The sequence below is a fragment of the Tasmannia lanceolata genome, unplaced genomic scaffold (genome assembly GCF_043159265.1).
Source record: "Tasmannia lanceolata isolate RefF3 unplaced genomic scaffold, GAP_Taslan_0.1 ptg000054l, whole genome shotgun sequence".
Taxonomy (NCBI): domain Eukaryota; kingdom Viridiplantae; phylum Streptophyta; class Magnoliopsida; order Canellales; family Winteraceae; genus Tasmannia; species Tasmannia lanceolata.
Genome location: NW_027518731.1, coordinates 3,407,725 through 3,430,263, shown reverse-complemented (window position 1 = coordinate 3,430,263; position 22,539 = coordinate 3,407,725). Strand labels below are relative to the sequence as shown.

At 39.9% G+C, this 22,539-nt stretch overlaps 1 protein-coding gene across 1 annotated transcript; it reads left to right on the top strand.

Annotated features, from left to right (window-relative positions):
* The first annotated feature begins 1,724 nt into the window (after positions 1-1,724).
* LOC143864721 (PHD finger protein ALFIN-LIKE 4-like) lies at positions 1,725-21,008 on the top strand. Its single transcript, XM_077375505.1, has 5 exons — positions 1,725-2,196; positions 2,291-2,323; positions 4,040-4,268; positions 17,231-17,366; positions 20,306-21,008. Exons 1-5 carry the CDS (start codon positions 2,103-2,105, stop codon positions 20,564-20,566), a joined length of 753 nt encoding a protein of 250 aa, XP_077231620.1. The 5' UTR covers positions 1,725-2,102; the 3' UTR covers positions 20,567-21,008.
* Positions 21,009-22,539: the final 1,531 nt, after the last annotated feature.

Here is a 22,539-nt window from a genome sequence, read left to right as displayed (position 1 = left end):
AACCCGAAAGAACACTAGTTTCTTCCGGATTTCCACCCGAAAACCCATCTTTCTTCATCCCTTAAACATACTAAACATCTTAATAGCTTATTTATTAATCTCCTCCACTTGATTAGGGCATCTAACGCGAAAGAGTGCGAATATCTTCGGAGAAAAACCAATTTCCTCAACCCTAATCAATGGTTCTTCCATCGAAAAACACAGGGCTTAATTAAATCACCATGATTACACTATTATCTTTATTCGTAAGAGATTTGAATCTCTTTAGGGAGAAAATAAATCATAATTATAACTTCATACCTCTTGGAAGATGAATTCCCCGAACTTTCGTTCTTCTCTCCCAAAAGCTCCATAAGTTTCTCTTAGAGTTTAGAGTTCCAAAATCTGTAGCTTAAGGATTTACTTATAGACTCTTGCTTTTGAGAATCCTAACTTAGCAAGGCGTTTGGAAACCCTAACCAACTCTAATTAGGAAACTATTTTATTCCTCTTTTTAATTTACTAATTAAATAAAATCAATATTTTATAATTTTTATTTTTTTGGGACGAAAATACCCTCTCCCCCCAACGTTTCCATGTTTGGGTTGGGTTTGGGGTATTTCAACTGCCAACTCAAGGTCATGAGTGGGGTAATTTCGCTCATATGGTTTTAATTGTCGGGACGCATGCGCTATCACTATGCCATCTTGCATAAGAACACAACCTAAACCCATCTTAGAAGCATCACTATAAATGGTAAAAATTCCTCCCTCCACAGGTAGAGAAAGGATAGGGTCAGACACTAACTGTCTTTTTAACTCTTGAAAACTTTCTTCGCATTCATTAGACTGCTGAAATTTAACACCTTTATGGGTCAGTCTAGTTAATGGCACTGCCAAACGAGCGAATCCTTCGACAAATCGTTGGTAGTAGCCTGCTAATCCCAAGAAACTCCGTATCTCTGACACTGTGCTAGGCCTCTTCCACTCAACTACGGCTTCTATCTTTTTTGGATCAACAGAGATTCCATCCTTGGAAATCACATGCCCCAAGAAGGACACATCATCAAGCCAGAATTCGCATACAGATTGTCTCTAAAAGTCTGGAATATAATCTTTAAGTGCTCTTTGTAAAAAAAAAAAAAAAAAAAAAAAAAAAAACCCATTTAAATTCCACTCTAAGCACGTTGTCCTTTATCATACACATGACATGTCTCTATGTTCAATATGGGTCCCCTTGTGATGTTGTACATGATCAAACGGTCTTGATCTCACATAAATGCTCCCTTGTAGGACCCAAAAAGTAGAGCGGGCCCACATGAATGGATGATATAAATTTTGATCCAATGCCCATAACTCTTAGTTAGGCCAAAATGTTTTATTGGACAGGAGGAGACAGCGATCTGGTGCAACGATTGGTCACATGACCGAATTGAAAAACCATGTCATATGATAGGGCATGCAAGACAGCAACGGATAAACGAGGTTTTAGATGTTGTAAGCCCAGTATCTTTCAAAAATACTGTACGGACTACATCATAGGATGATCGAAACCGTCCATTTGATGGCCACAGAGTAATTTAAGGATTAACCAAAAATCGGATAATCCTATCCCTCCGATCTATAGAGGAGTTGCATACTATGGAAACCTCTATCGATCAAGGGGTTAGGATCATCCCATCAAATGTACATATGGTGTGGCCCGTACAAAATACCCTTTTAAAAAAAACACTGCATCATACATTACGGGCTTACACCATATAATAAAATCTCCGAATAAACTCCCTCGCCCAAAAAGAAAAAGAAGCTCTCAGTCTCAGCTTTCAAAATCCCAAAACCCCTGTTTTCTGTGTCTGTGTTGGTCTTGGCTTTCTGTTTTCTCTGTTGGTTTCGTTGCAGAAAGAATAAAGCAGCCCCCTTACAAAATTCAAAGATGGGCAGAAAAAACCCTAACGAGTTCCATCACTCTTCTCATCCCATTCCCTTCTAAACCATATAACCCATGTCTCTCTCTCTCTCTCTCTGAACTATATTAAAGCTCTCGAGAAAAAGCCCTAATCTCTCTCTCTCTCTCTCTATCTCAGAAAAAAAACCCTAACGAGTTTTATTAGGGTAAAGTAGGGCATGGAAGGACCGCCGCACAATCCTCGCACGGTGGAGGACGTTTTCAAGGATTTCAGAGGCCGGCGCCAAGGAATGATCAAAGCTCTCACAACTGGTTCGCTTGCTTTCTCACATTCTTTACTCGCTTCCTAAAATTTCTCAGTGTTTTCGTAATTTCTTCCAGTTTTCTCTGTTTCTGTTCGTTGCAGATGTTGACAAGTTTTATCAGGAATGTGATCCCGGTGAGTTTTCTCTCAATGCCCAAGATTTAGGTCTTGTTTGGATTGCAAGAAAAACCAAAATTTTTTTTTTCTCCTCGAGGGAAATAATATGATTATGCTTAATGTAGAGGGATATCATCATAAGTTGAAGCTCCCTCTACGTAAAAATTGAATAGGGTTGGTTCAAGTTATACTTCTTCATGTGTAAATAAAGTAGATGGTTTTGGAAATATTTTTCCTTTCCAAACTTTTCCTGAAAATTCCTACAATCCAAACAGGCCCTATCTATGATGTTTTTCCTCTGAGCCTAGGTTAATGTCGTTATATTGTCTTAACCTCTTTATTTTGTTGGACTTTTTTTTAATGTTTCCTTTGGTTCTGCAGAATTTGTAGGTTCACTTGTATTTGTTTTTTTATTATTTTATTTATTTAGATAGCAAAAGTCTAATATCCTTTTTTCAAAGCTTTTCTTTTGGGAACCCTTGAATTCTTATGCTCTGTGTTCTTTTTTTTTTTTAAAGTGAGTGAAAATTTAAGCTAGTTTTCAAATTATCTAATTTTGTCTTCTTTCTATGAACAATATTATTATTATTATTATTACTATTATTAGTCTAAATTATTTTTTCTTGGTCAGCAGCAGTAACATTTATTATGTTATAATACTTGTTGGTAGACTCTTTCTTCCATAGTTTTAAAACTCCCTCGACTCGACTCCCTTTCCCCGTGGCCGTGTTCCGTGTCCTATAATAAAAACTCCTTGGACTCTCCCGAGTTATGACCGCATCAATCGAGTACTCGCTTTTCAATAAAGTTGGGGAAATGATATGCAGACACTTTCTTTTTTTAAAATAGTCCCAACTCCCAACTGTCCACCATCCTCGATTTACTCATTTGCAATTTATGGTTTTGTTGATCTTTGGGAATTTTGCTGCTATTGCATCCCTGCTTTCGTATCTTCTACTACTGTTATTAAATATTTTGTATGGAATTTAACTTTTCCGAGAAATTATTACCCTGTGTCACCAATCAGAATTTCCAATTGTGCGTGAAGCTGCTTTTTGTTTTGGGTGTTAATGGTTCTTACATTGCCAAGAGGTTTCCTCTTTAAGAGTGAACAGATTCTATTTTGGCAGTACAATTTAAGTGCTTAAGAACTAGCTGATCGACTCAGATTGACCTCACTCTGCAAATTGGGGCATTCTTTTCATAAAAAATGGAAATAAATGTGGTGTAGGATCTTTGGAAAAATAGGAGGGCTGTTATGGACAGGTCTCTTCCAAGCAGCTCTTTAAAATTGGGTTCTGATTCGGTATTCGGTCTATGTCAATTGCCAACATGTTGAACATTTATGTACAATACCAATTTAGAATGCATGGTGTCGCTAAAAATATTAATCCTCTTCGCGATATAAGAACCATTGGAATCAAGACTCAAGAGTATTAAATAATGTCAGACACTAACAATAACTATTGAATAAATTCCCAAATATGTACACAGATGTATGTTTTAGTATGCAGGGCCACACACAGTGCCATTAATAACGGCATAAGTAGTTATTGACTAAACTCCTATATTAAAGGATATATTTCTTAGTCTAGTTCGAGTTTTAGAACATTTTATTCTATTACTACTTTATATAGTAATTTTTTACTGGCCACAAGGAATTTGTCTGGTCTGATCATTTGATGAAGACAGTATTGCGTACTGTTTCTTAAGACATGAGTGGTGCATTGACAGAAAAAGAGAACCTTTGTTTGTACGGACTTCCCAATGAATCATGGGAAGTTAACCTGCCTGCTGAGGAAGTTCCTCCGGAGCTTCCTGAGCCAGCACTCGGAATAAATTTTGCTCGGGATGGAATGCAAGAAAAGGACTGGTTATCATTAGTTGCAGTTCACAGCGATGCATGGTTACTTGCGGTCGCGTTTTATTTCGGCGCACGCTTTGGTTTTGACAAAAATGAAAGGTAACTATTATTGTTTTTGTTGCACTGATAGGCAATTAATTGAAAAGACATGCCATTAAACTCATCTTTTTTCTTTTTCTTAAATATTTTTTATGTAGAAATTCATTTATATATATATATATATATATATATATATATATATATATATATATAGAGAGAGAGAGAGAGAGAGAGAGAGAGAGAGAGAGAGAGAGAGAGAGAGAGAGAGAGAGAGAGAGATATCTGTATGCATTTTTGTCTGTTATGCACTTCAAATATTGATAGATATTTCATATTTGAGCCTTAATTTTACATTCTTGAAGAATATAAAGGCCCTAGGAATTTATTAGGTGAGACATTATCAAGGTGCATCATTCTATCTTTTATTTTCACACAGAACTTTGTTTGTTACAGTATTTGGTTCTTGGGATGGTAATTTGGTCAGTTGGTCGGTTCTTGTTCTTGTTTTATGAGCTGTCATAGTGGCAATCCAAATGTCTGCACTTCATTGTTTTCTTTTTTCTTTTGCTAAGATAACAATAGATAAAAAAATTCAGTATAAAAAATGTTACACTCATTGTGTGGACATTCAAAGCTAGCTGATCAAGTATGGTCTAATAAGTGTGGACATTCAAAGCTAGCTAAGATCATAAGATTCACGCTGATAAATACACAATCAAGTACCATTTTCAAATTCTTTAACTTGTTCAAGGCTCCAAATGTTTAGACTACTCATAATATCACAAAATCTATCTTCATTAAGTGGTTTTGTGAATATGTCTGCAAGTAGATCATATGTATTTATAAATTCTATAGAAATATCACCCGCAATGATGACAAACTCCGAATTTTTTGTTCTCAACTAGTCCGTTAGAAGTCTTCAAGGACATTGATTTCCAATGCCATGGGGTCTCGATTATTTTTTCTGTGGAAGAAGCCACATGAAAGGGCTTTTGCAAGTCAGAGAAGTTCCAAAGAGATTTTCGGGGAGGAAGAGAGGGGTCGTTGGCTCTCGGATCAGCGTCTCCATTTGCTCCGAAATTGGAGAATGCTACAGATCCGTCTCTCTCAATTCCTACATAACGTATCAGAATCAACTAAACTTTAGAGAAACCCTAGCTTCTGTGGCCAAGGTTATAAATCTCGGTTTCGGTACTAAATTTCGGACGAAATCTTGTAAAAATTTCGGAAATTTCACCGAAATTTCCAAAATTTCCAAAACGTTTCACCGAAATTTCGGTGAAATTTTGTACTTCACCGAAACGTTTCACCGAAATTTTCGAAATTTCACCGAAATTTTCGAAATTTCACCGAAATTTTCGAAATTTCACCGAAATTTTTCGTTTCGGCGAAATTTGGTACTTTTCCGACTCACTGTGAATTTCGTTTCGTTTTCCACCGAAACCGAAATATTTCGGCCGAAACGTTTTGTTTCGGCCGAAATTTAAAACCATGTCTGTGGCCTGGAAGGAACATGTGGAGAAAGCAAGATGGCGAAAAAAGAGTCTTCACGTTATGCTCAGAAGATTGCCTTCCAAGGGATATGGGTTAGAATTTACAACCTTCTCCTTTGAGACCTTCAAGCTGTCGGTACATCTGTGGGGTGAGTCATTCGATGGTGACTCAAAAGGGAGAGCGGGGTTCCTCTTTCACATGGCAGAGTTGCACGGTAAACGGTCCTCCATCCGTCGTCTAGGGGTGGAAGAGAAAGAGACCCGATAGGAAAAGGAAAGGGTTCTACTCATGTTGGAAATGAATCGGATCCTGAAACTGATTACAAAGGTATGCAGTTCAGGGAGGGAGGGAGGGACACACCTGATGAGATGGAATTAGGCAAATTCACAAGGGGCTCAATGGCGAAAACAGCGTGAAAAATCCATGAAGTAAGGGATTGAGTTGGAATTTCAGTATTCAAGAGGGGAGACGATTGTCGAAATCGAGAAGGATATCCAGGCGTCGTTCCGTGAGATTTTGAAAAAACAAGAAAAAATCGCTATTTATCATATTGCTTTATATATATATATATATATGTGTGTGTGTGTGTGTGTGTGTGTGTGTGTGTGTGTGTGTGTGCGCGCGCGCGCGCTTATGCACGAAGTTGGAATGACCCGTTTGATGCTGGCATACTTGTATAAGCGTTGAAATTGATCTGTTGCTCGAACATTCTTTAGGTACTGTAGACACCCCATTTTGACCGGACCCTAATTCCCAAAATCGAATAAATTCCCGAAAACCGAATAAAGTTTCGAAACCGAATCCCAAAAATTCCCGAAGAATCGAGTCCTAAAATGCAAAAGAGCCCGAAAATGCCCATTCGCATATCATTTTGAAATCTTTTGGAAGCCCGAGTGCCCCCCAAACCTCATTAGGTCTCCCCAAGGAAGCACGGGTACCCCTAAAAAGCCCTCGTACCCATGTCGGGTGCGTATCCGGTACGGGTACCCTCGGGTACGTCCCGGGTACGTACCGGGTACGCACCCAAAGATGGGTTTTAAAAAAAAACGAAATTTGACTTTCGGGTGCGTATCGGGTACGTTCGGGGTGCGCACAACCAGATGTTTTAAAAAAAAAAAAATAGTTGGGGGCGTGTTGAGGTAAAAGGAGGGGGGGGGGGGTGGTGTTTAAAATGAGATAAAAAGCAAACGAAGGGTTTTAACCCTAACGCTTCTCTCTCGCCTTCTCTCTGTGTGACTCCCTCTCCGGATGGATTCTCCGGCGGCGGCTCTCTCCGGCTCTCCCTCCCTCTCTCTCAAAGGTATTTCTCTCTCTCTCTCTCTCTCACCCTCCCTCTCTACTGCTCTCTTTCTCTCTCTACTGCTCTCTTTCTCTCTTTTTTTTTTTTGACATGAGGGATTTTATGTGGTGTAAGGGCTTACAACAAAATGGTAGGGGTACCGTTTTGATCCAACAACAGCTCACTTTTTGAGCTTTTTGAGGAGCTGTTGTTGGATCAAAAGACAAGGGTGGTACTTCCACCGTACAAAAGGCCTTATTGTTGTAAGCCCTTACACCATATAATTTCTCTTGAAATGATACTGCACTCTCTCTCTCTCTATCTCTCCCGCTCTCTCTCTTTCTCTCCCATTTTTTTTCTTGAGATTATGCCAACTGATTGTGTTCCCCAAATCTAATTTGAGTCTGATAATAGGTTTGAGGCTCATAATCAGTTGCCACAATCTCAAAATTAAAGGTTTTGTGCTATTCATTTAATTTATCTAAGGTGCCATTGTGCCAGCCATCTAGGGTTTAAGCCTTTAAGGCCCTGTTCGTTTCAGATTTTGAAATCCGATTGGGATTTACTAGGCAATTTTGCAAAAAACCATTTGTTGGCTCATTTTCTATGGAGAGAACATGCACCTCAGATAAATTAAATGGATAGGAAAAAATCAGTAGATGTTTGTTTAGGCTTTGTTTGTTTGAGATTGTGGGTAATTTTTACTTTAATTGTTTAGGCCTTGCTGTTTGTTTGGCAGACAAAATCTGGAGTAGAATTGAAACTTTGAAAATAAAATAATAAAAAATATTATTATATTCAGCGTACCCAAACGTACCCGCACCTGGGTTTTTTTTGAAAATCACGTACCCGCGTACCCGCACCCCGTACCCGTACTCATGCTTCTTAGGGTCTCCCTATTTAGTTACCTCAGTTTTGTCCATTTTTTGCAAGAAAGTGAGAAAAAGTACAAAATGCCCAGAACTTTGGTATTAACACCCCTTTATGTGAGTCCCAGTGTTCATTTGCACACCATATTTGGATATGAACACCCATCCTCTCGTGTTTTGAATATTCCATTCCTTTTATAAGATGACAAAGTGAAGAAAAGACCAGTCAAGTTTGTGCAAAAACCAAGCTTGGAGGTGTTAATTTTTTTTTTCTAGCTAGACAAGGAAAAGGGGTGTGGTATAGCGAGATAAAGAGTGCCAATATCAAAGCCCTATATATACAAAGAGAATAATACATTCGCCCCCCTTTTATTTCTAGGGACAGCCCACCCCACTTTGCAAAGAGAGTGAGCAACACACTTGTAGGGGCTGTTCAAGGCAAGAATAGGGGCGCGAATTTATTCATTTCCCCTCTTAAGTGCGAAATGAATTAGGGCTTAAGGGAGCCGGATGGACAGCCGCAAGAGGGGGAAAGAGGGGAGAGCAAGAAAGGGGTTTTCTTCATTTTTTCTCCCAACAGGGGAGCCCCATAGGCAGCTAATAAAAAAAGAGAGGAGAGGGAGAGGAGAGGCCACTTCCCCACCGACCATACCCATCTTGTCCCCAGTGTGTGAGCCCTTGTTTTATTTACGCACCTATCTGGTGCCCCTGTGGACCCTGATCCCGAGGACGGTGGGCGAGGGACACGAGATCCCACGTTTGTCCTCTAAGATCTCCACAATGTGAAGGAGAGCTCTACCAAGGAACTCTCGAAATGATGCCACTCATAGCATGGGTGGCGATATAAATGAGATACCTCTCGATTCAAGGATCAGCCCGGAACCAAGATGTACCTATAACAAAGAAGAGTCGCCATCCAAGGAAGTAGGCCATGGATCCCATGAAATACTCTGTTGCAACGGATAACCAGAGATACAAAAGTCCGTGCCTGATGACGAATGGAGAAGGTATTAAGCACCCCCAATTCGCCCAAGTGCAAGCACCTGGTCTCTTATGCCATTTTTAATTAATTTTGAAGAGTTTTGGGCTAAAATCATGTGAAATGGGAACAAGTATCTCCGAAGAAACGTCTATCTAAGCATGCATGACCCGGGGATGGGCAAAAGAAAATAAACATCCAAATCCTAACTCACCGCATTTACTCCTAACCCATCACATCTAGGAATGCAATAACATCCGCATGCACAGCTACAACTAAGCAAGTAATAGCAGATATGATAAGCAGAAAAGCAGTAAATATCTACAGCTAAGCATGTGAAACTAAACGCACAAGGAATAAGCAAGCTGAAAGTAAACACACAAGGAACCAAAGACAAACACACAATAAACTAAAAGATGCGACGGAAGAAAGGAATCAGAAAATAGACGGTATGCGCAAACCCAAAATGCCAGGGAAAAGAAAATGGGACATACGATAGACTCAGGGAGCGATTCTAAAGGAATCGAGCTCAGTGATCCTGATCCGCTAAAGATCGGACAAGTCTCGCGATCGTTATAGCCTATCGTTGGGCTTAGCGAGGACAATCCCTGTAAAGGGGTCACGCTACGTCGTCGCCCATCCCAAAACCTGATAAAACGTCGGAAAACCGATAAAACCGGCAAACCACGATCAAAATCGGAAATGAAATGAAATGAAAAGAAGGCTCCAAGTGACCTGGCAATCACCATCCTTGCCCATTTTGGTTTTTGTATTTTTGGGAAAAGCTTGAAAGATATTTTTAGATGCTGAAATGATTTTTTTTGAAGGGTTTAAATGATTTTATTGAAAAGTTTGACTGAACTTGGGATGAAAATCCCAAGCTGCCTACGTACCCTGTGGAAAGGGATCAAGCCAACGTAGTTCGAAACAGCTTTTCGAAAAACACTTTTGTTGTTTTTGGATTTTTATGTATTTTTATCCTTTTTGATTGAAAAGGGGTTTTAATTTCGAGGTTTCAGCTTAACTTCATTCCGGAATTTACTCGATTTCAGAAATTTATTCGATTTTGGGGAAAATGGTCTGGTCAAAATGGGGTGTTTACAGATGTCCCTCTTTGGCAGAGGGCGCTCGTCACAAGATTGCCAAAGCTGAAGAAACAACACATTTTGATCGGTCGGAGATTTGAAATGAAAAGATACAAAAGGGATTGGATTTTTATTAAATGGCATATTGGACTTTGAACAATCAGGCGGAACCCACACGCACTGAAAATGAGGCTGGGATAATCAGGCGGAACCTTCACCCCTTGAAAATAGAATTTTTAGTTAGGCGGGACCTTCGCGCACTAACGGGAGATTTGGTTAGGTGGAACCTTCACACGCTAACCACAGGGAAGCTTTGTTATGCGGAACATTCACGCATTAACGAGCAAAGAATATTTGTTATGTGGAACCTTCATACAGTAACAAAAGGGGGAATTTTAATTAGGCGGAACCCTCACATACTAATCAAACGGGAAAGCTTTGTTATGCGGAACCCTCACGCAGTAACAAGGAAAATTTGTTATGTGGACCCTCACACAGTAACAAAAGGGGGAATTTTAATTAGGCGGAACCCTCACGCACTAATCAAAAGGGAAAGTTTTGTTATGCGGAACCCTCACGCAGTAACAGGCAATGGAAATTTGTTATGTGGAACCCTCACACAGTAACAAAAGGGGGAATTTTAATTAGGCGGAACCCTCACGCACTAATAAAAAGGGAAAGCTTTGTTATGCGGAACCCTCACGCAATAACAAGCAATGGAAATTTGTTATGTGGAACCCTCACATAGTAACAAAATGGGAAATTTTAATCAGGCGGACCCTCACGCACTAATCAAAAGGAAAAGCTTTGTTATGCGGAACCCTCACGCAATAACAAGCAATGGAAATTTGTTATGTGGAACCCTCACACAGTAACAAAAGGGGGAATTTTAATTAGGCGGAACCCTCACGCACTAATCAAAAGGGAAAGTTCTGTTATGCGGAACCCTCACGCAGTAACAAGCAGAAAAAACTTCGTTATGTGGAACCCTCACACAGTAACAAAAGGAAAATTTTAATTAGGCGGACCCTCACGCACTAATCAAAAGGAAAAGCTTTGTTATGCGGAACCCTCACGCAGTAACAAGCAAGGGAGATTTGTTTGAAGAGTAAAATTCTTATGAAAAGATTGATACTCTCATGCTTTTGATTGATTGATTGATTTGGATCGATTGATTGATTCAGATTGATCCCCTTGAGAATTGTCTTGTCTCTTGCCGAGAAAAAGGGAGTGTGAGTTCCTTGCTGAGGACGGGACTCACATGATTTGCTGGAATTTTGGATATTGACCCCTTTCTGAAAGAATTGGATTCTGTTGGGAATTGAGTGCTTGGAGCAGTTGACAGCATACTTTCAGGGAAGTAGATTCTAGACTCTACTGGGGACTGATTTTGCTGATGAGTTGACTCTGTTGTAGAGTAAGCTCAGCTAGGGAGATTGGAGGTTTGACTCGGGATGTGCTCGTAACCTCTCTTATCTCAACTTGCTGGATGGCGTCATAAAAGATGCCCCTAGTGTACTTGTGCTTCCATGACCAGAGTTTCAAGGAAAAAACAATGATAGTTGAAGAAAAGATGCTTGGTTTCATGAATGCTTAATGTTGCATAGGTTTTTTTTTTTCGGATGGAGAGAGGAGGACTATCACCGTGACGCCTGAGTCTAAGAATCTCTTTCTTGCATTGCTCACTTCTGGAGGCTTAAGGTCTCTGGTAGGTTTGAATAAGATGACTCTTGCTCCTTCTGATACCTAAACCAGGATTTACTCTAAATTTTTTTTTTTTTTTTAGGCCATGCTGCCATTCTTCCAACGCCAGCGACTTCGACTTCAAAGGGAAATGACAACAAATAAATAGGAGAAACGAATTTCAAATGACTCAATTAAAGAAAACTATCACTCTAGAAACTCAACTCATTTTTTTACTCACTCTTGGATCTTATGTGTTATATGTTTTAGGGTATGGCCTAACCACTCTAAGAGTATTTCGAATACCGTGTCAAGGGACACTACTCTCCTCCTTCAGTATTTCCTTCATGGTTATTATCCCTTTCAGATTGCTCGGTTTCAATGCCCTAGTTTAGAGGAGCGTCAAAATAAGCTTGCTGGCACTCCTTGGACTATGAGATTTTGCTCCGGTTGAAGGTTCTTTCTTCACCTCATTGATTCGCTCCTTGTGAGAAGTCACTGCCATTGACCAGATTGCCTTTCCAGGTTTTCAATCCGGCGGACCGCTTGTCCTATCTTTTGCCTGGATTGCCCTTTCGGGTTTTCGGTCCAGCGGGCTTGAGTACCCTGAATTTTGCCTAAGCCGACTTTTTGGTTGTCAACTTAGCGGGTGAATGACCCTAACTTTTGCTTAGGCCGCCCTTTCGGGTTTTCAGCCTAGCGGGTCTCAGACTCCATCGTTTTTCTCTTTTCTTTCTTCTTTTGCCTCGAACCTTTCCTTGTTCACCAGAAGGACTTTCTAGGTGGGCGTGGGTTCAAAAGGGTTGGATATTTCTTTGGTTCAAATGATTTCGACCGAATTTGGTCTAACCAGATTGCTTACATACCCCAAAAATGGAAGATCAGGTCTCCGTAGTTCGCTTGGGGTTTGAAAAAGAATGATTTAGCTTTTAACTCAAAGGTTGACCGAACCTGGAAGATCAGGTTGCCTACGTACCCTGTAGAAAAGGATCAGGTCTGTGTAGTTCAGAGTTAAAATGCCCCTGGTTTGTGGGCGCTTGAAAAGGATGTTTGATTTTGTTGAGGCTCAAAGGTGTTTGCAAAAGGATTTTTCAAACTTGAAATTTTTTTGTTTTGAAAGTTCAAACGGCCAAGGATGGCTTTCTGGTGTTCTGGCATGAGATTTTCTCAAATGATTGAGGTTCAATAGCTTTGAATCTTTCCTTCTTTTTTTTTTTTTGAGGAGTTTGGCGGCATTTCCTGTAAGGACTTCATCTGTACTGCGCAAGCTTGTCTGAAAGAATTCTCACCTGTCTCTGGGATCTTGAATTGATGCTCGGTATTCTAAGACTCGGGGTCTTCTTTGAATGCTAAAGATCATTTGGGACTGACTCCACTTCTTGGGATTCAGATATTTCTAAGGAGTTGACGTAAGGGTATGTTCCCTTCTCCTTTTTTGTTCTGGATTCTATCCTCATCTTTTTTCATTCTTTTTCTTTTTCTTTTTCTCTTTTGGATGTTATTTTTCTTCTGGTTCCCTTTTTTTTTTTAAATATCAGGATCGCCCCCTACTCCTTGACTGTTTTGACTTGAAATTCCATCAGAATATATGGCCCAAATATTCTTTTGGGGTTCATATTCTATGGCCTTGATTTTGTTGCTCGCAAGGGTTCTCTCAATCTTTTCACTATCGTCACTTGATGTCTGATGCTCCCCTTTCTGAAATTTTCGCTTTTTCGACCTGATGTCTAAAGCTGAGGGACTCTTTCATTGAATAGCACTAGGGCATGCTCCCGGTTTATCCTCATATGGCCAAGCAGAACTACTTTGAACCCTCTTAGTAGGCTTATCGATTCTTCGCGCTCTTCGGGAGATAAAATTTTGCCAATCTGTATTTCCCGAGTTTCAGATTTCGATACCACCATCGACAGTTTCGATTTCGTCTTTAAGTGGCTTTGCTCGACGCTCTTCCTCTCGTTTGACCATCTTTCAGATCTCGAGGGGAATTTCGTCTGCATCATCTTCCGAGAAGGGTGTCTTAGTTTGTTCAACATTAGATCCAAGAGGAAACACAGAGGAAAATTGATATTGAAAACACATGTTCATTTCATTGAGAAGTTTATGTACATTGATGATACTCGACACGCAACATTGAGCTTTACATCAGACATAACAATGGGTTGAATGCTGACTCATCATAAGAAAGGCGAGCAAACACAAAATACTTGGACTTGACACTAACATGATTATTTGACCTACAAACTCGGACAAGAGAGCGGTTACACACACGAGAAGGACGAATTTCGAAGAAATGACACTTTTTGGAGGCAATGGACTAGCGCTGAAAGTTCATGACATCGTGCCTTCATTAATGATGATAATGATTGGAGAGAGCAACCCTGGAGTTAGAATCTTAGAAGGAACGGCCTCTTTGGTTTCTGTTGACCAAGCTCAAATTGATCTTTAGCACCTGACAATGGCAAGGCTTTCTCTGGTATGATGTTTTCAAGGGGTTCAAGCCATGACATCTTTCCTTTTCATTCCCATTCATTTTCCAGCCCAGAAGTGGTAAGATCTATGAAGGGTTGAATGAGTTGAATGGTTCCATGGTGGGTGGAAGAGGTGCAACATAGTTAGGTGCAGGGTTCTCGGAAGCATTTGAGTTCGAGAAGAATGAGGGGATCCCCGTCTATCAGGTCCTGGATTTCATCGTCATTTCCCTCATTTCGGCCCTAACAAGACTCTCAAGAGACTCAGCCATCTGGGTGGGGTTGGACTGACGAGAGTGAGCGAGTCCAGAGATGAAGGCTCTTTTTTAGGAGGTATGATGAGCAATTGGGTGAGACTCCTGTCATGGACACCATAAACACTAGGCTCAATGAGAAGTAATCACATGATAATGTAATGTGCAAGTTGAAACAAAAGGTAGCACAAACACATCATTCCCTTGGATAAAATCTGGCAGCGAAACGGCTGTACAAGGAGATGTGGTAAGGTAGGTTTGTCAACAAGACTAAAAGGATAATGATCACACTCAAGGTATTTAGAGAAAATTCGGCAGCATGACAGCTATACTAGGAGATGTGGTACGATAAGCACATGGTTCATCAACAAACCTAAAAGAATAATGATCACTCTAAGGTTTTTAGGAAAAAATTGGCAGTATAATGGCTATACTAGGAGGGTCTCAACAACTAAACATGAAGAGTACGCCGTCATGGTCTTGATAAAACAGGGCTCTAAGCAAGAACACACACTCTGGTAGTAATAATGGCAAGATAGACTCATAATTGGCATGCAGAGCGATCTTATCAAGATCGATCAAATGATCAAGCTCAGGGAAGATAGATCATGGCTATAAAGATAATGATGTGAAACCAATGATCTGATCATAATCCAAAAGACGGATGGATGGGAAAAATGGATTAGATTAGGAAAGAAAACCTAACTATGAAGCAAGCCCTAATCTAGTAATAAATATATATGCATATATATACATCCTAACCAGGGGCACCAATCCTAGTCTAATCTAGCGGAGTCAAGGAGGTCTTAACTCAAGACAGACATGTGAGTGTACTAGGACCGCGTTGTAGCCACTTAAAGTGAACTACAATAATCTATAAGTAGGACAAGGCTCCTAAGTCTAGGCTCCACATGTGTAAGCAACACATGTTCGTCCATAAATGCAAACAAAGTACAATGCAATATATATATAAGAGTCAAGCTGCGAGGTTCACCTGGCCGGTTTCATAGTTACTTGTATACTGTGAGTTCCCTCCAGTAAACGAACTATGTCCGTTTTACACACGAAGTGTCTAGGTGCTGAGTATACTACTAGTGCGGTGGCGCTAGAAGGCGGGTATAGCCCTCACGGCTCCTACTCATAGTATCTCTCCGAGGATGGAAGTGAGTGTGTGAGCCCTTGTTTTATTTACGCCTCTATCTGGTGCCCCTGGCATTCTAACGGAAAAGGTTCCCATTTAAAATGATTTTAGTTCAAATTTCTTCCAAAATTAGTAAAAATTGCATTTTTACAGAGTTAGGTAATGTTCCAAGAGTTCCCCAACAGAGTCACCAGCCTGTGGATCTCGATCCCGAGGACGGTGGGCGAGGGACACGAGATCCCACGTCTATCCTCTAAGATCTTCACAATGTGAAGGAGAGCTCTACCAAGGAACTCTCGAAATGATGCCACTCATAGCATGGGTGGCGATATAAATGAGATACCTCTCGATTCAAGGACCAGCCCGGAACCAATATGTACCTATAACAAAGAAGAGTTGTCATCCAAGGAAGTAGGCCCTGGATCCCATAAAATACTCTGTTGCAACGGATAACCAGAGATACAAAAGTCTGTGCCTGATGACGAATGGGGAAGGTATTAAGCGCCCCCAATTCGCCCAAGTGCAAGCACCTGGTCTCTTATGCCATTTTAAATTAATTTTGAAGAGTTTTGGGCTAAAATCATGTGAAATGGGAACAAGTATCCATCTACTCCTAACCCATCACATCTAGGAAAGCAATAATATCCGCATGCACAGCTACAGCTAAGCAAGTAATAGCAGATATGATAAGCAGAAAAGCAGTAAATATCTACAGCTAAGCATGTGAAACTAAACGCACAAGGAATAAGCAAGCTGAAAGTAAACACACAAGGAACCAAAGACAAACACACGATAAACTAAAAGATGCGAGGGAAGAAAGGAATCAGAAAATAGACGGTATGCGCAAACCCAAAATGCCAGGGAAAAGAAAATGGGACATACGGTAGACTCAGGGAGCGATTCTAAAGGAATCGAGCTCAGTGATCCTGATCCGCTAAAGATCGGACAAGTCTCGCGATCGTCATAGCCTATCGTTGGGCTCAACGAGGACAATCCCTGTAAATGAGCCACGCTACGTCGTCGCCCATCCCAAAACCCGATAAAACGTCGGAAAACCGATAAAACCGGCAAACCACGATCAAAATCGGAAATGAAATGAAAAGAAGGCTCCAAGTGACCTGGCAATCACCATCCTTGCCCATTTTGGTTTTTGTATTTTTGGGAAAAGCTTGAAAGATATTTTTAGATGCTGAAATGATTTTTTTTTGAAGGGTTTAAATGATTTTATTGAAAAGTTTGACTGAACTTGGGACGAAAATTCCAAGCTGCCTACGTACCCTGTGGAAAATGATCAAGCCAACGTAGTTCGAAACAGCTTTTCGAAAAACGCTTTTGTTGTTTTTTTATGTTTTTGTTGTTTTTGGATTTTTATGTATTTTTTATCCCTTTTGATTGAAATGGGGTTTTAATTTTGAGGTTTCGGCTTAACTTCATTCGGGAATTTAATCGATTTCAGAAATTTATTCGATTTTGGGGAAAATGGTCCGGTCAAAATGGGGTGTCTACAGGTACCAATGTGTGGAGTAGCATTGTCCATCTCATATTTTCAAGAGATGATGTTAGGATTCTTTTCAGTAAATTTATATTTCAAAACTATGAAGAACAACTATTTGTAGTAGCTCTTGCATGTTGTACTCGGTTTCATAACCTTATTTTCTATGGAACAATTGACTTTTTTTGAATGGTAATTGATTTTTTCTTTTCCCTAGTTCAAAAAAGTTCTTTAATAACCATGTGTATTGCATTTTGGTTGGATATGTAAAATTGCAGGAAGAGGCTCTTTCACATGATGAATGAACTTCCTACCATATTCGAGGTCGTGACTGGGAATGCTAAGAAGCAACCAAGAGAAAAGTCAGCATCCAACCCCAATAGCAGCAACAAGAGCAAGTCAACCTCGAAGATGGTGAGTCTAAATGCTTTACATTTTTAATCTCTCTCTCTCTCTCTCTCTCTCTCTCTCTCCATGAATCTAAATTCCTTCCGGCAACCCATTTCATTTTTCTCATCTTTTGAAACTTGAATCGCTTAGTAAAGTTTTAAGGTCAGGTTGAATCAACTTCATAGAATCAGATTGCCTTTTTCTAGAATTAACTTGTGGTTTTTTTTTTCCATAAAATTATCAAGATACCGGAAAATAATTGGAAATGTGGAAAATAAGATATGGCCAAGAAAACATCTAACCTTACACATTGAACTTCGGTTAGTATATAAATTTAGAGCCCTCAATGACATCCCCAATGGTAATTTACTGCATAGAACATCGAAAGCCAATAAAAAATGGGTAAGTAAGTCATCTCCTCTCTCCTTCTAGTTTGATCATTTAAATTTGTGTGCTAAAAAAGAGTAAGAAGTCATTTTTTGAAACGATAATGATTTCATTAAAAGGAGAACAGCATTACATAGGGGCAATGGTTGCTCCTCACACAATATCTCTCTAGGTTGCTCATACAATATCTCTCTATTCCCTCCTGATTTAGCCAAACCATCCGCTAAATCGTTGGCGCTTCTTGGAAAACAAGTAAAGAGAATGGTACAATCTCTACATAAATCTACAACTTCCTCAATCAAGCTAGCTAGCTTGTCTCCACAAACCAATGCTACTTCTGTTTTCCCACGATATAGCGTTAGAAGAGTCCCCCTTCGACAATAAGAGTCTTGCTCATCTCCCTCTTGAAAATCTTTAACCTCGAAAGAAGAGCTCTTATCTCTCCTTCATTTAATTTGTTCTACCTATCGGTCTAGAGAAAGACAAAGGCATGTTACAATTGTAATCTCTAAAAACTCTTTCAACTCCTGCTGGTCTTGGATTGCCAATGGAGCACCCGCCAAAATTTAATTGTAGTATATAATGGGTAGGCCCTTTCCATGACGTATATATTTTCTTTTGTGGAATATTACCAACCAAAATCTCAGCCCACTTTCTAGTGAATTCTTCATACCTATGCACTATGAATTCGTTGCACACACAAGCCCAATGAATAATGAAAGATTTGACTTTCAAAATCAGATGACTGCATGGCAATTTCCTATCCTCGAATATCCTCTTATTCTTCTCAAACCATGTTGTCCAGATTGTTCCCAAAAGACCGTATGCAAGAAACTACAACACAACGAACTGAGGTGAACACATCTCAATTAAGTAAATAGGCCTGCAATGGACAGGGGCATTGCTCACAATAACCTAAACCATCTCATCACCCGATTCCAGACCCTGCCATGCGAAAAAAAAAACAGTGAACCAAAAGACAATCTACCGAATCCCCTTACAAAGAACACATAGGTTAGCAAGATGAAATCCTCCCTCCAAAAGATCGGGGTCTTTTTTTCCAAGCTGCCAGCTTCCTTACCATCCTTTCAATCACAGGATCCCATAGCGCTGCTTTTGGTACTCCGTATCCCAATGGTAGACCGAGATAAGTGATCGGCAAGATCACTTCTTTACATCCAACAATAGAAGCATGATGCTTCGCCTCCTTAAGCAAGTTGATACCTGCTAAGGAACTCTTTGTGAAGTGGATTCTTAGCCCAGACACCATCTCGAACCACTTGAAGAGTCTTTTGGTGTTTCTTGTGAACTCCTCTTCCTCCTCCTAAAATATGAGTGTGTCATCAGCGAATTGGGGATTGGAGATCGACTGACCATTCCGACTTGCCTTTAAGGATAAAGGATCACCCTGCCTCAGCCCTCTCGATCTACTGAAAACCCCGCAGGGACTCCATTGACCAGGACAGAGAAGGTACCAAGTGATCAATTCTCCTTGGCGACGGTTATTGGGGTTTTGAAGAGCCTTATCTTCTGTTGGGCTGCTTGATTAAGGAATTCCATGGGTACTCTATTCAGGACCTTTATGAAAAGTGGGAGGAAATAATTTGCATGAGGGTGGGAAAGGTAATAGGAAAGAGAGATGGCGTCCTCTCCCTAGAAGCGTTATCAAATTCAACTTTGGTGCTGCTGCTATTGGTTATCTGGGCTCTGCAGGGTTTGGACTGTTGGAGGCATTTTTAGAAATCACGTGGGTGATATTCTTCTCGCTTTTTCTGGTCTAGTGGGCAGATTGGGTTCTAATGAAACGGAGCCTTCTGCTCCTCACCTATCTTCAGCTGTTTGTGACTACCAAAACTATGAAAATTCAGGGTGTGCGTCTCATATCCCCTTTGGGGGTATTTGTGTATCTGTGGATTGTGTCAAATACATGGCTTAAGAAGCACTCTTCCATGAACTCCATGGAAGATGTGGCTAAATGGGCTGCTTAAGATAAATCAAACATTTTTTTTGAAAAATAAGATAAAGCAACTTTAAATCCATTGACTGCCAAGCTTATTATCTGATGCCTTCGGTGTTTTTATTTTTCCATTTCAACAAAACAAAAATATCCATTAACTGCCAAGAGACCTACCATACATTTTGAAAGGGGAGGTAATATGGACTTCTACCTCTATCTTTACTTTGAAAGCATCACATCAAATGCATATAATGGGAATCAATCTGAAAAATGTAAAAAAAGATGGGGGTTGGGCATGTGGTTGCATATTAAGGGGGTGCCTGTATCATCTTATTTGGACTATATTGATATCTGTCACAGGGTAGGTTGGAATTTTCTATTGGATTTGTGGGTTTGTGAGTTTTGAATAGCTTATAAATAGGGTTCAACAGCAAAATTATATGGTGAACATGTGGACAAATATCAAAGGTGCCACCCTAGGTGTTTGATCCAACTACAGCCTCTTGTAAAGTTGGCTGTTGTTGGATCAAATATCAAAGGTGGCGCCTTGATTATGCGCAGCTTCACACGCACCCCATATAAAAACTTGAATTTAACAATGCTGATGTTGTTTTTTCAGCAACCCAGACAGTCTGACTCCCAGATGAAGGTGTTGAAGATGGCACCCCCAAAAGATGAGGAGAGTGGGGAGGACGAGCAAGGGTTGACACTGTGTGGAGCCTGTGGGGAGAACTATGCGAGTGATGAGTTCTGGATTTGCTGTGATGTGTGTGAGAGATGGTTCCACGGAAAATGCGTAAAGATCACTCCCGCCAGAGCTGAGCACATCAAGCAATACAAATGCCCAACTTGCAGCAGCAACAAGAGGGCAAAAGTCTAGGACACCCAAATGCATAGATGGGTAGATAGGTTCAGAAGTTTGGGCGCTATATTGAATCCGTCATGAGTAATATAAAGTAGTTCTTTCATAGGCTGATCATAGCCCTCCAATCGATATAGGCTGATCCTAGCCCTCCAATCTATTGATTTCCGTAATTGTTGTTCCTCTTCAGGTGCCCAGAATCCGTCAATATTTTGCAAGTATCCTGCATGAGTAATATAAAGTAGTTCTTTCATCATTGTCATATGTCTTTACCTCTTCTTCGTAGTTTTTTTTTGTAATTGTAATAAACAGGTACATAGGGTCGGTACTTTTCGTATGTAGATTACGATTTTACCCTCAAATAATTTCTCATAGAGATAACAGGAAAAGGGTTAATGGTAAAAGAGTAATGCTGATGTGTAAATCTCACAGAAGAAGAAAAGACATTCCTTTTCTCATAGAGATAACAAGTAAGGGGTTAATGGTAAAAGAGTAATGCTGATGTGTAAATCTCACATAAAAAGAAAAGACATTCCTTTTTACTCTAACTATAGTAGTATATATACTACTATAGCTAGAGTATGTGTAGAGAGTTTTCTTTATATATATATACACACATGAGAAAACGGTTCCTACACATGTGTAGAGAGTTCTCTACACACTAGCTTAAAATACAGTGGGGGCCCACATTGTTTGCGTGATCCAAGGCATTCATTTTAAAGGCCCTCACATAGATAGGGTGTCTACAAAAAATCAGATCCATAGGATCATCCCAACCCTACGATTTGTGAAGGTAAAATGGATGTCTTTAAACCTTCACAAATTAGTCCATTTTTTGCCTCCACAGTTCGAATGGTTAGGATGATCCTATGAATCTGATTTTTTGTGGACACCCTATCTATGTGAGGGCCTTAAAAATGAATGGTTTGGATCACCCAAATAATGTGGCCCCCACTGTATTTTAAGCTAGTGTGTAGATAACCTATCTACACGTGTGTAGGAACCGTTTTCTCTCTCTCTCTCTCTCTCTATATATATATATATATATATATATATATATATATATATATATATATATATATATATATATGGTTTTGGAAACCATTCTTTATTGCCGCAGTAAATCTCTTCGATTTAAGCAGCATTTCCTAGTAGAAAAATGTCTTTTTTTTTAATTGTCACAAGGGTTCAAAGGAAAGATTGACCAGAAATTCCAACTGAGTCTCTTCTTACATTGTAGTTGTCCACTTCTTGAGTTTTGGCGTTGGTTTCTGAGCTTGACTTGGCGGAGTCCATGAAAAGCATGCCAGTGTTATAAACAGAGTTTGGTCTCATTACTTATAGCCTAGATAAACCATGTTGACATGGCTTAGGAAGGATTCGATGAATAGATCATATTGCTTAATCATGGTGAGGAGTAATAAAACAGCTTTACTTTGTTCAATTGCAGCAGAGAATGACAGCTTCATCCACAATGGAGGCAAGATTTGTTTTGTGTTCTGAAGATTTGGGTAACACCTGATTGTAGAAATTTGTTCTAGGGCTTCAGGTGATCGATTTCATTAGAATGCCACTGAAACTTTTTCTGCGATAAGTCTGTCAAGGTATTATTTTCCAAGAACAACAAGTCTAGAGACATATCGAAGCGTATACGTATAAAGTACCTTTTTCTAGGGGAGGAAGTTCAGGATCAACGTGTATATGTGGAGTACCTAACCACCCACTTATGTTGGTGGATTCTTTGACTAAAAGGCTTGTCATTAAAGCTCCTTAGAGAGCATGTAGTGTGCAAGGGTTGATTGACACTTTTGATAGCCTTTATTAGTTGGAGGCTGCATTAAGTATGGAGATTCACTTATGTGATCACATTTTGGTTTTGTGATTATGATATTATGATTATTCTTCTATCGCTCTACTTGTTTTGTGCACACTATATGGATTGTTAGTAGAGGCAAAATGTCTGACTGGCTGCTTTTGGCTTTTGGACCATG

Coding starts and splice junctions, on each gene's coding strand:
- LOC143864721 (XM_077375505.1), top strand. CDS start 2,103: ATGGAAGGACCGCCGCACAATCCTCGCACGGTGGAGGACGTTTTCAAG. Junction 2,324..4,039: donor TTATCAGGAATGTGATCCCG/GTGAGTTTTCTC, acceptor GTGCATTGACAG/AAAAAGAGAACCTTTGTTTG. Junction 4,269..17,230: donor GGTTTTGACAAAAATGAAAG/GTAACTATTATT, acceptor GTAAAATTGCAG/GAAGAGGCTCTTTCACATGA.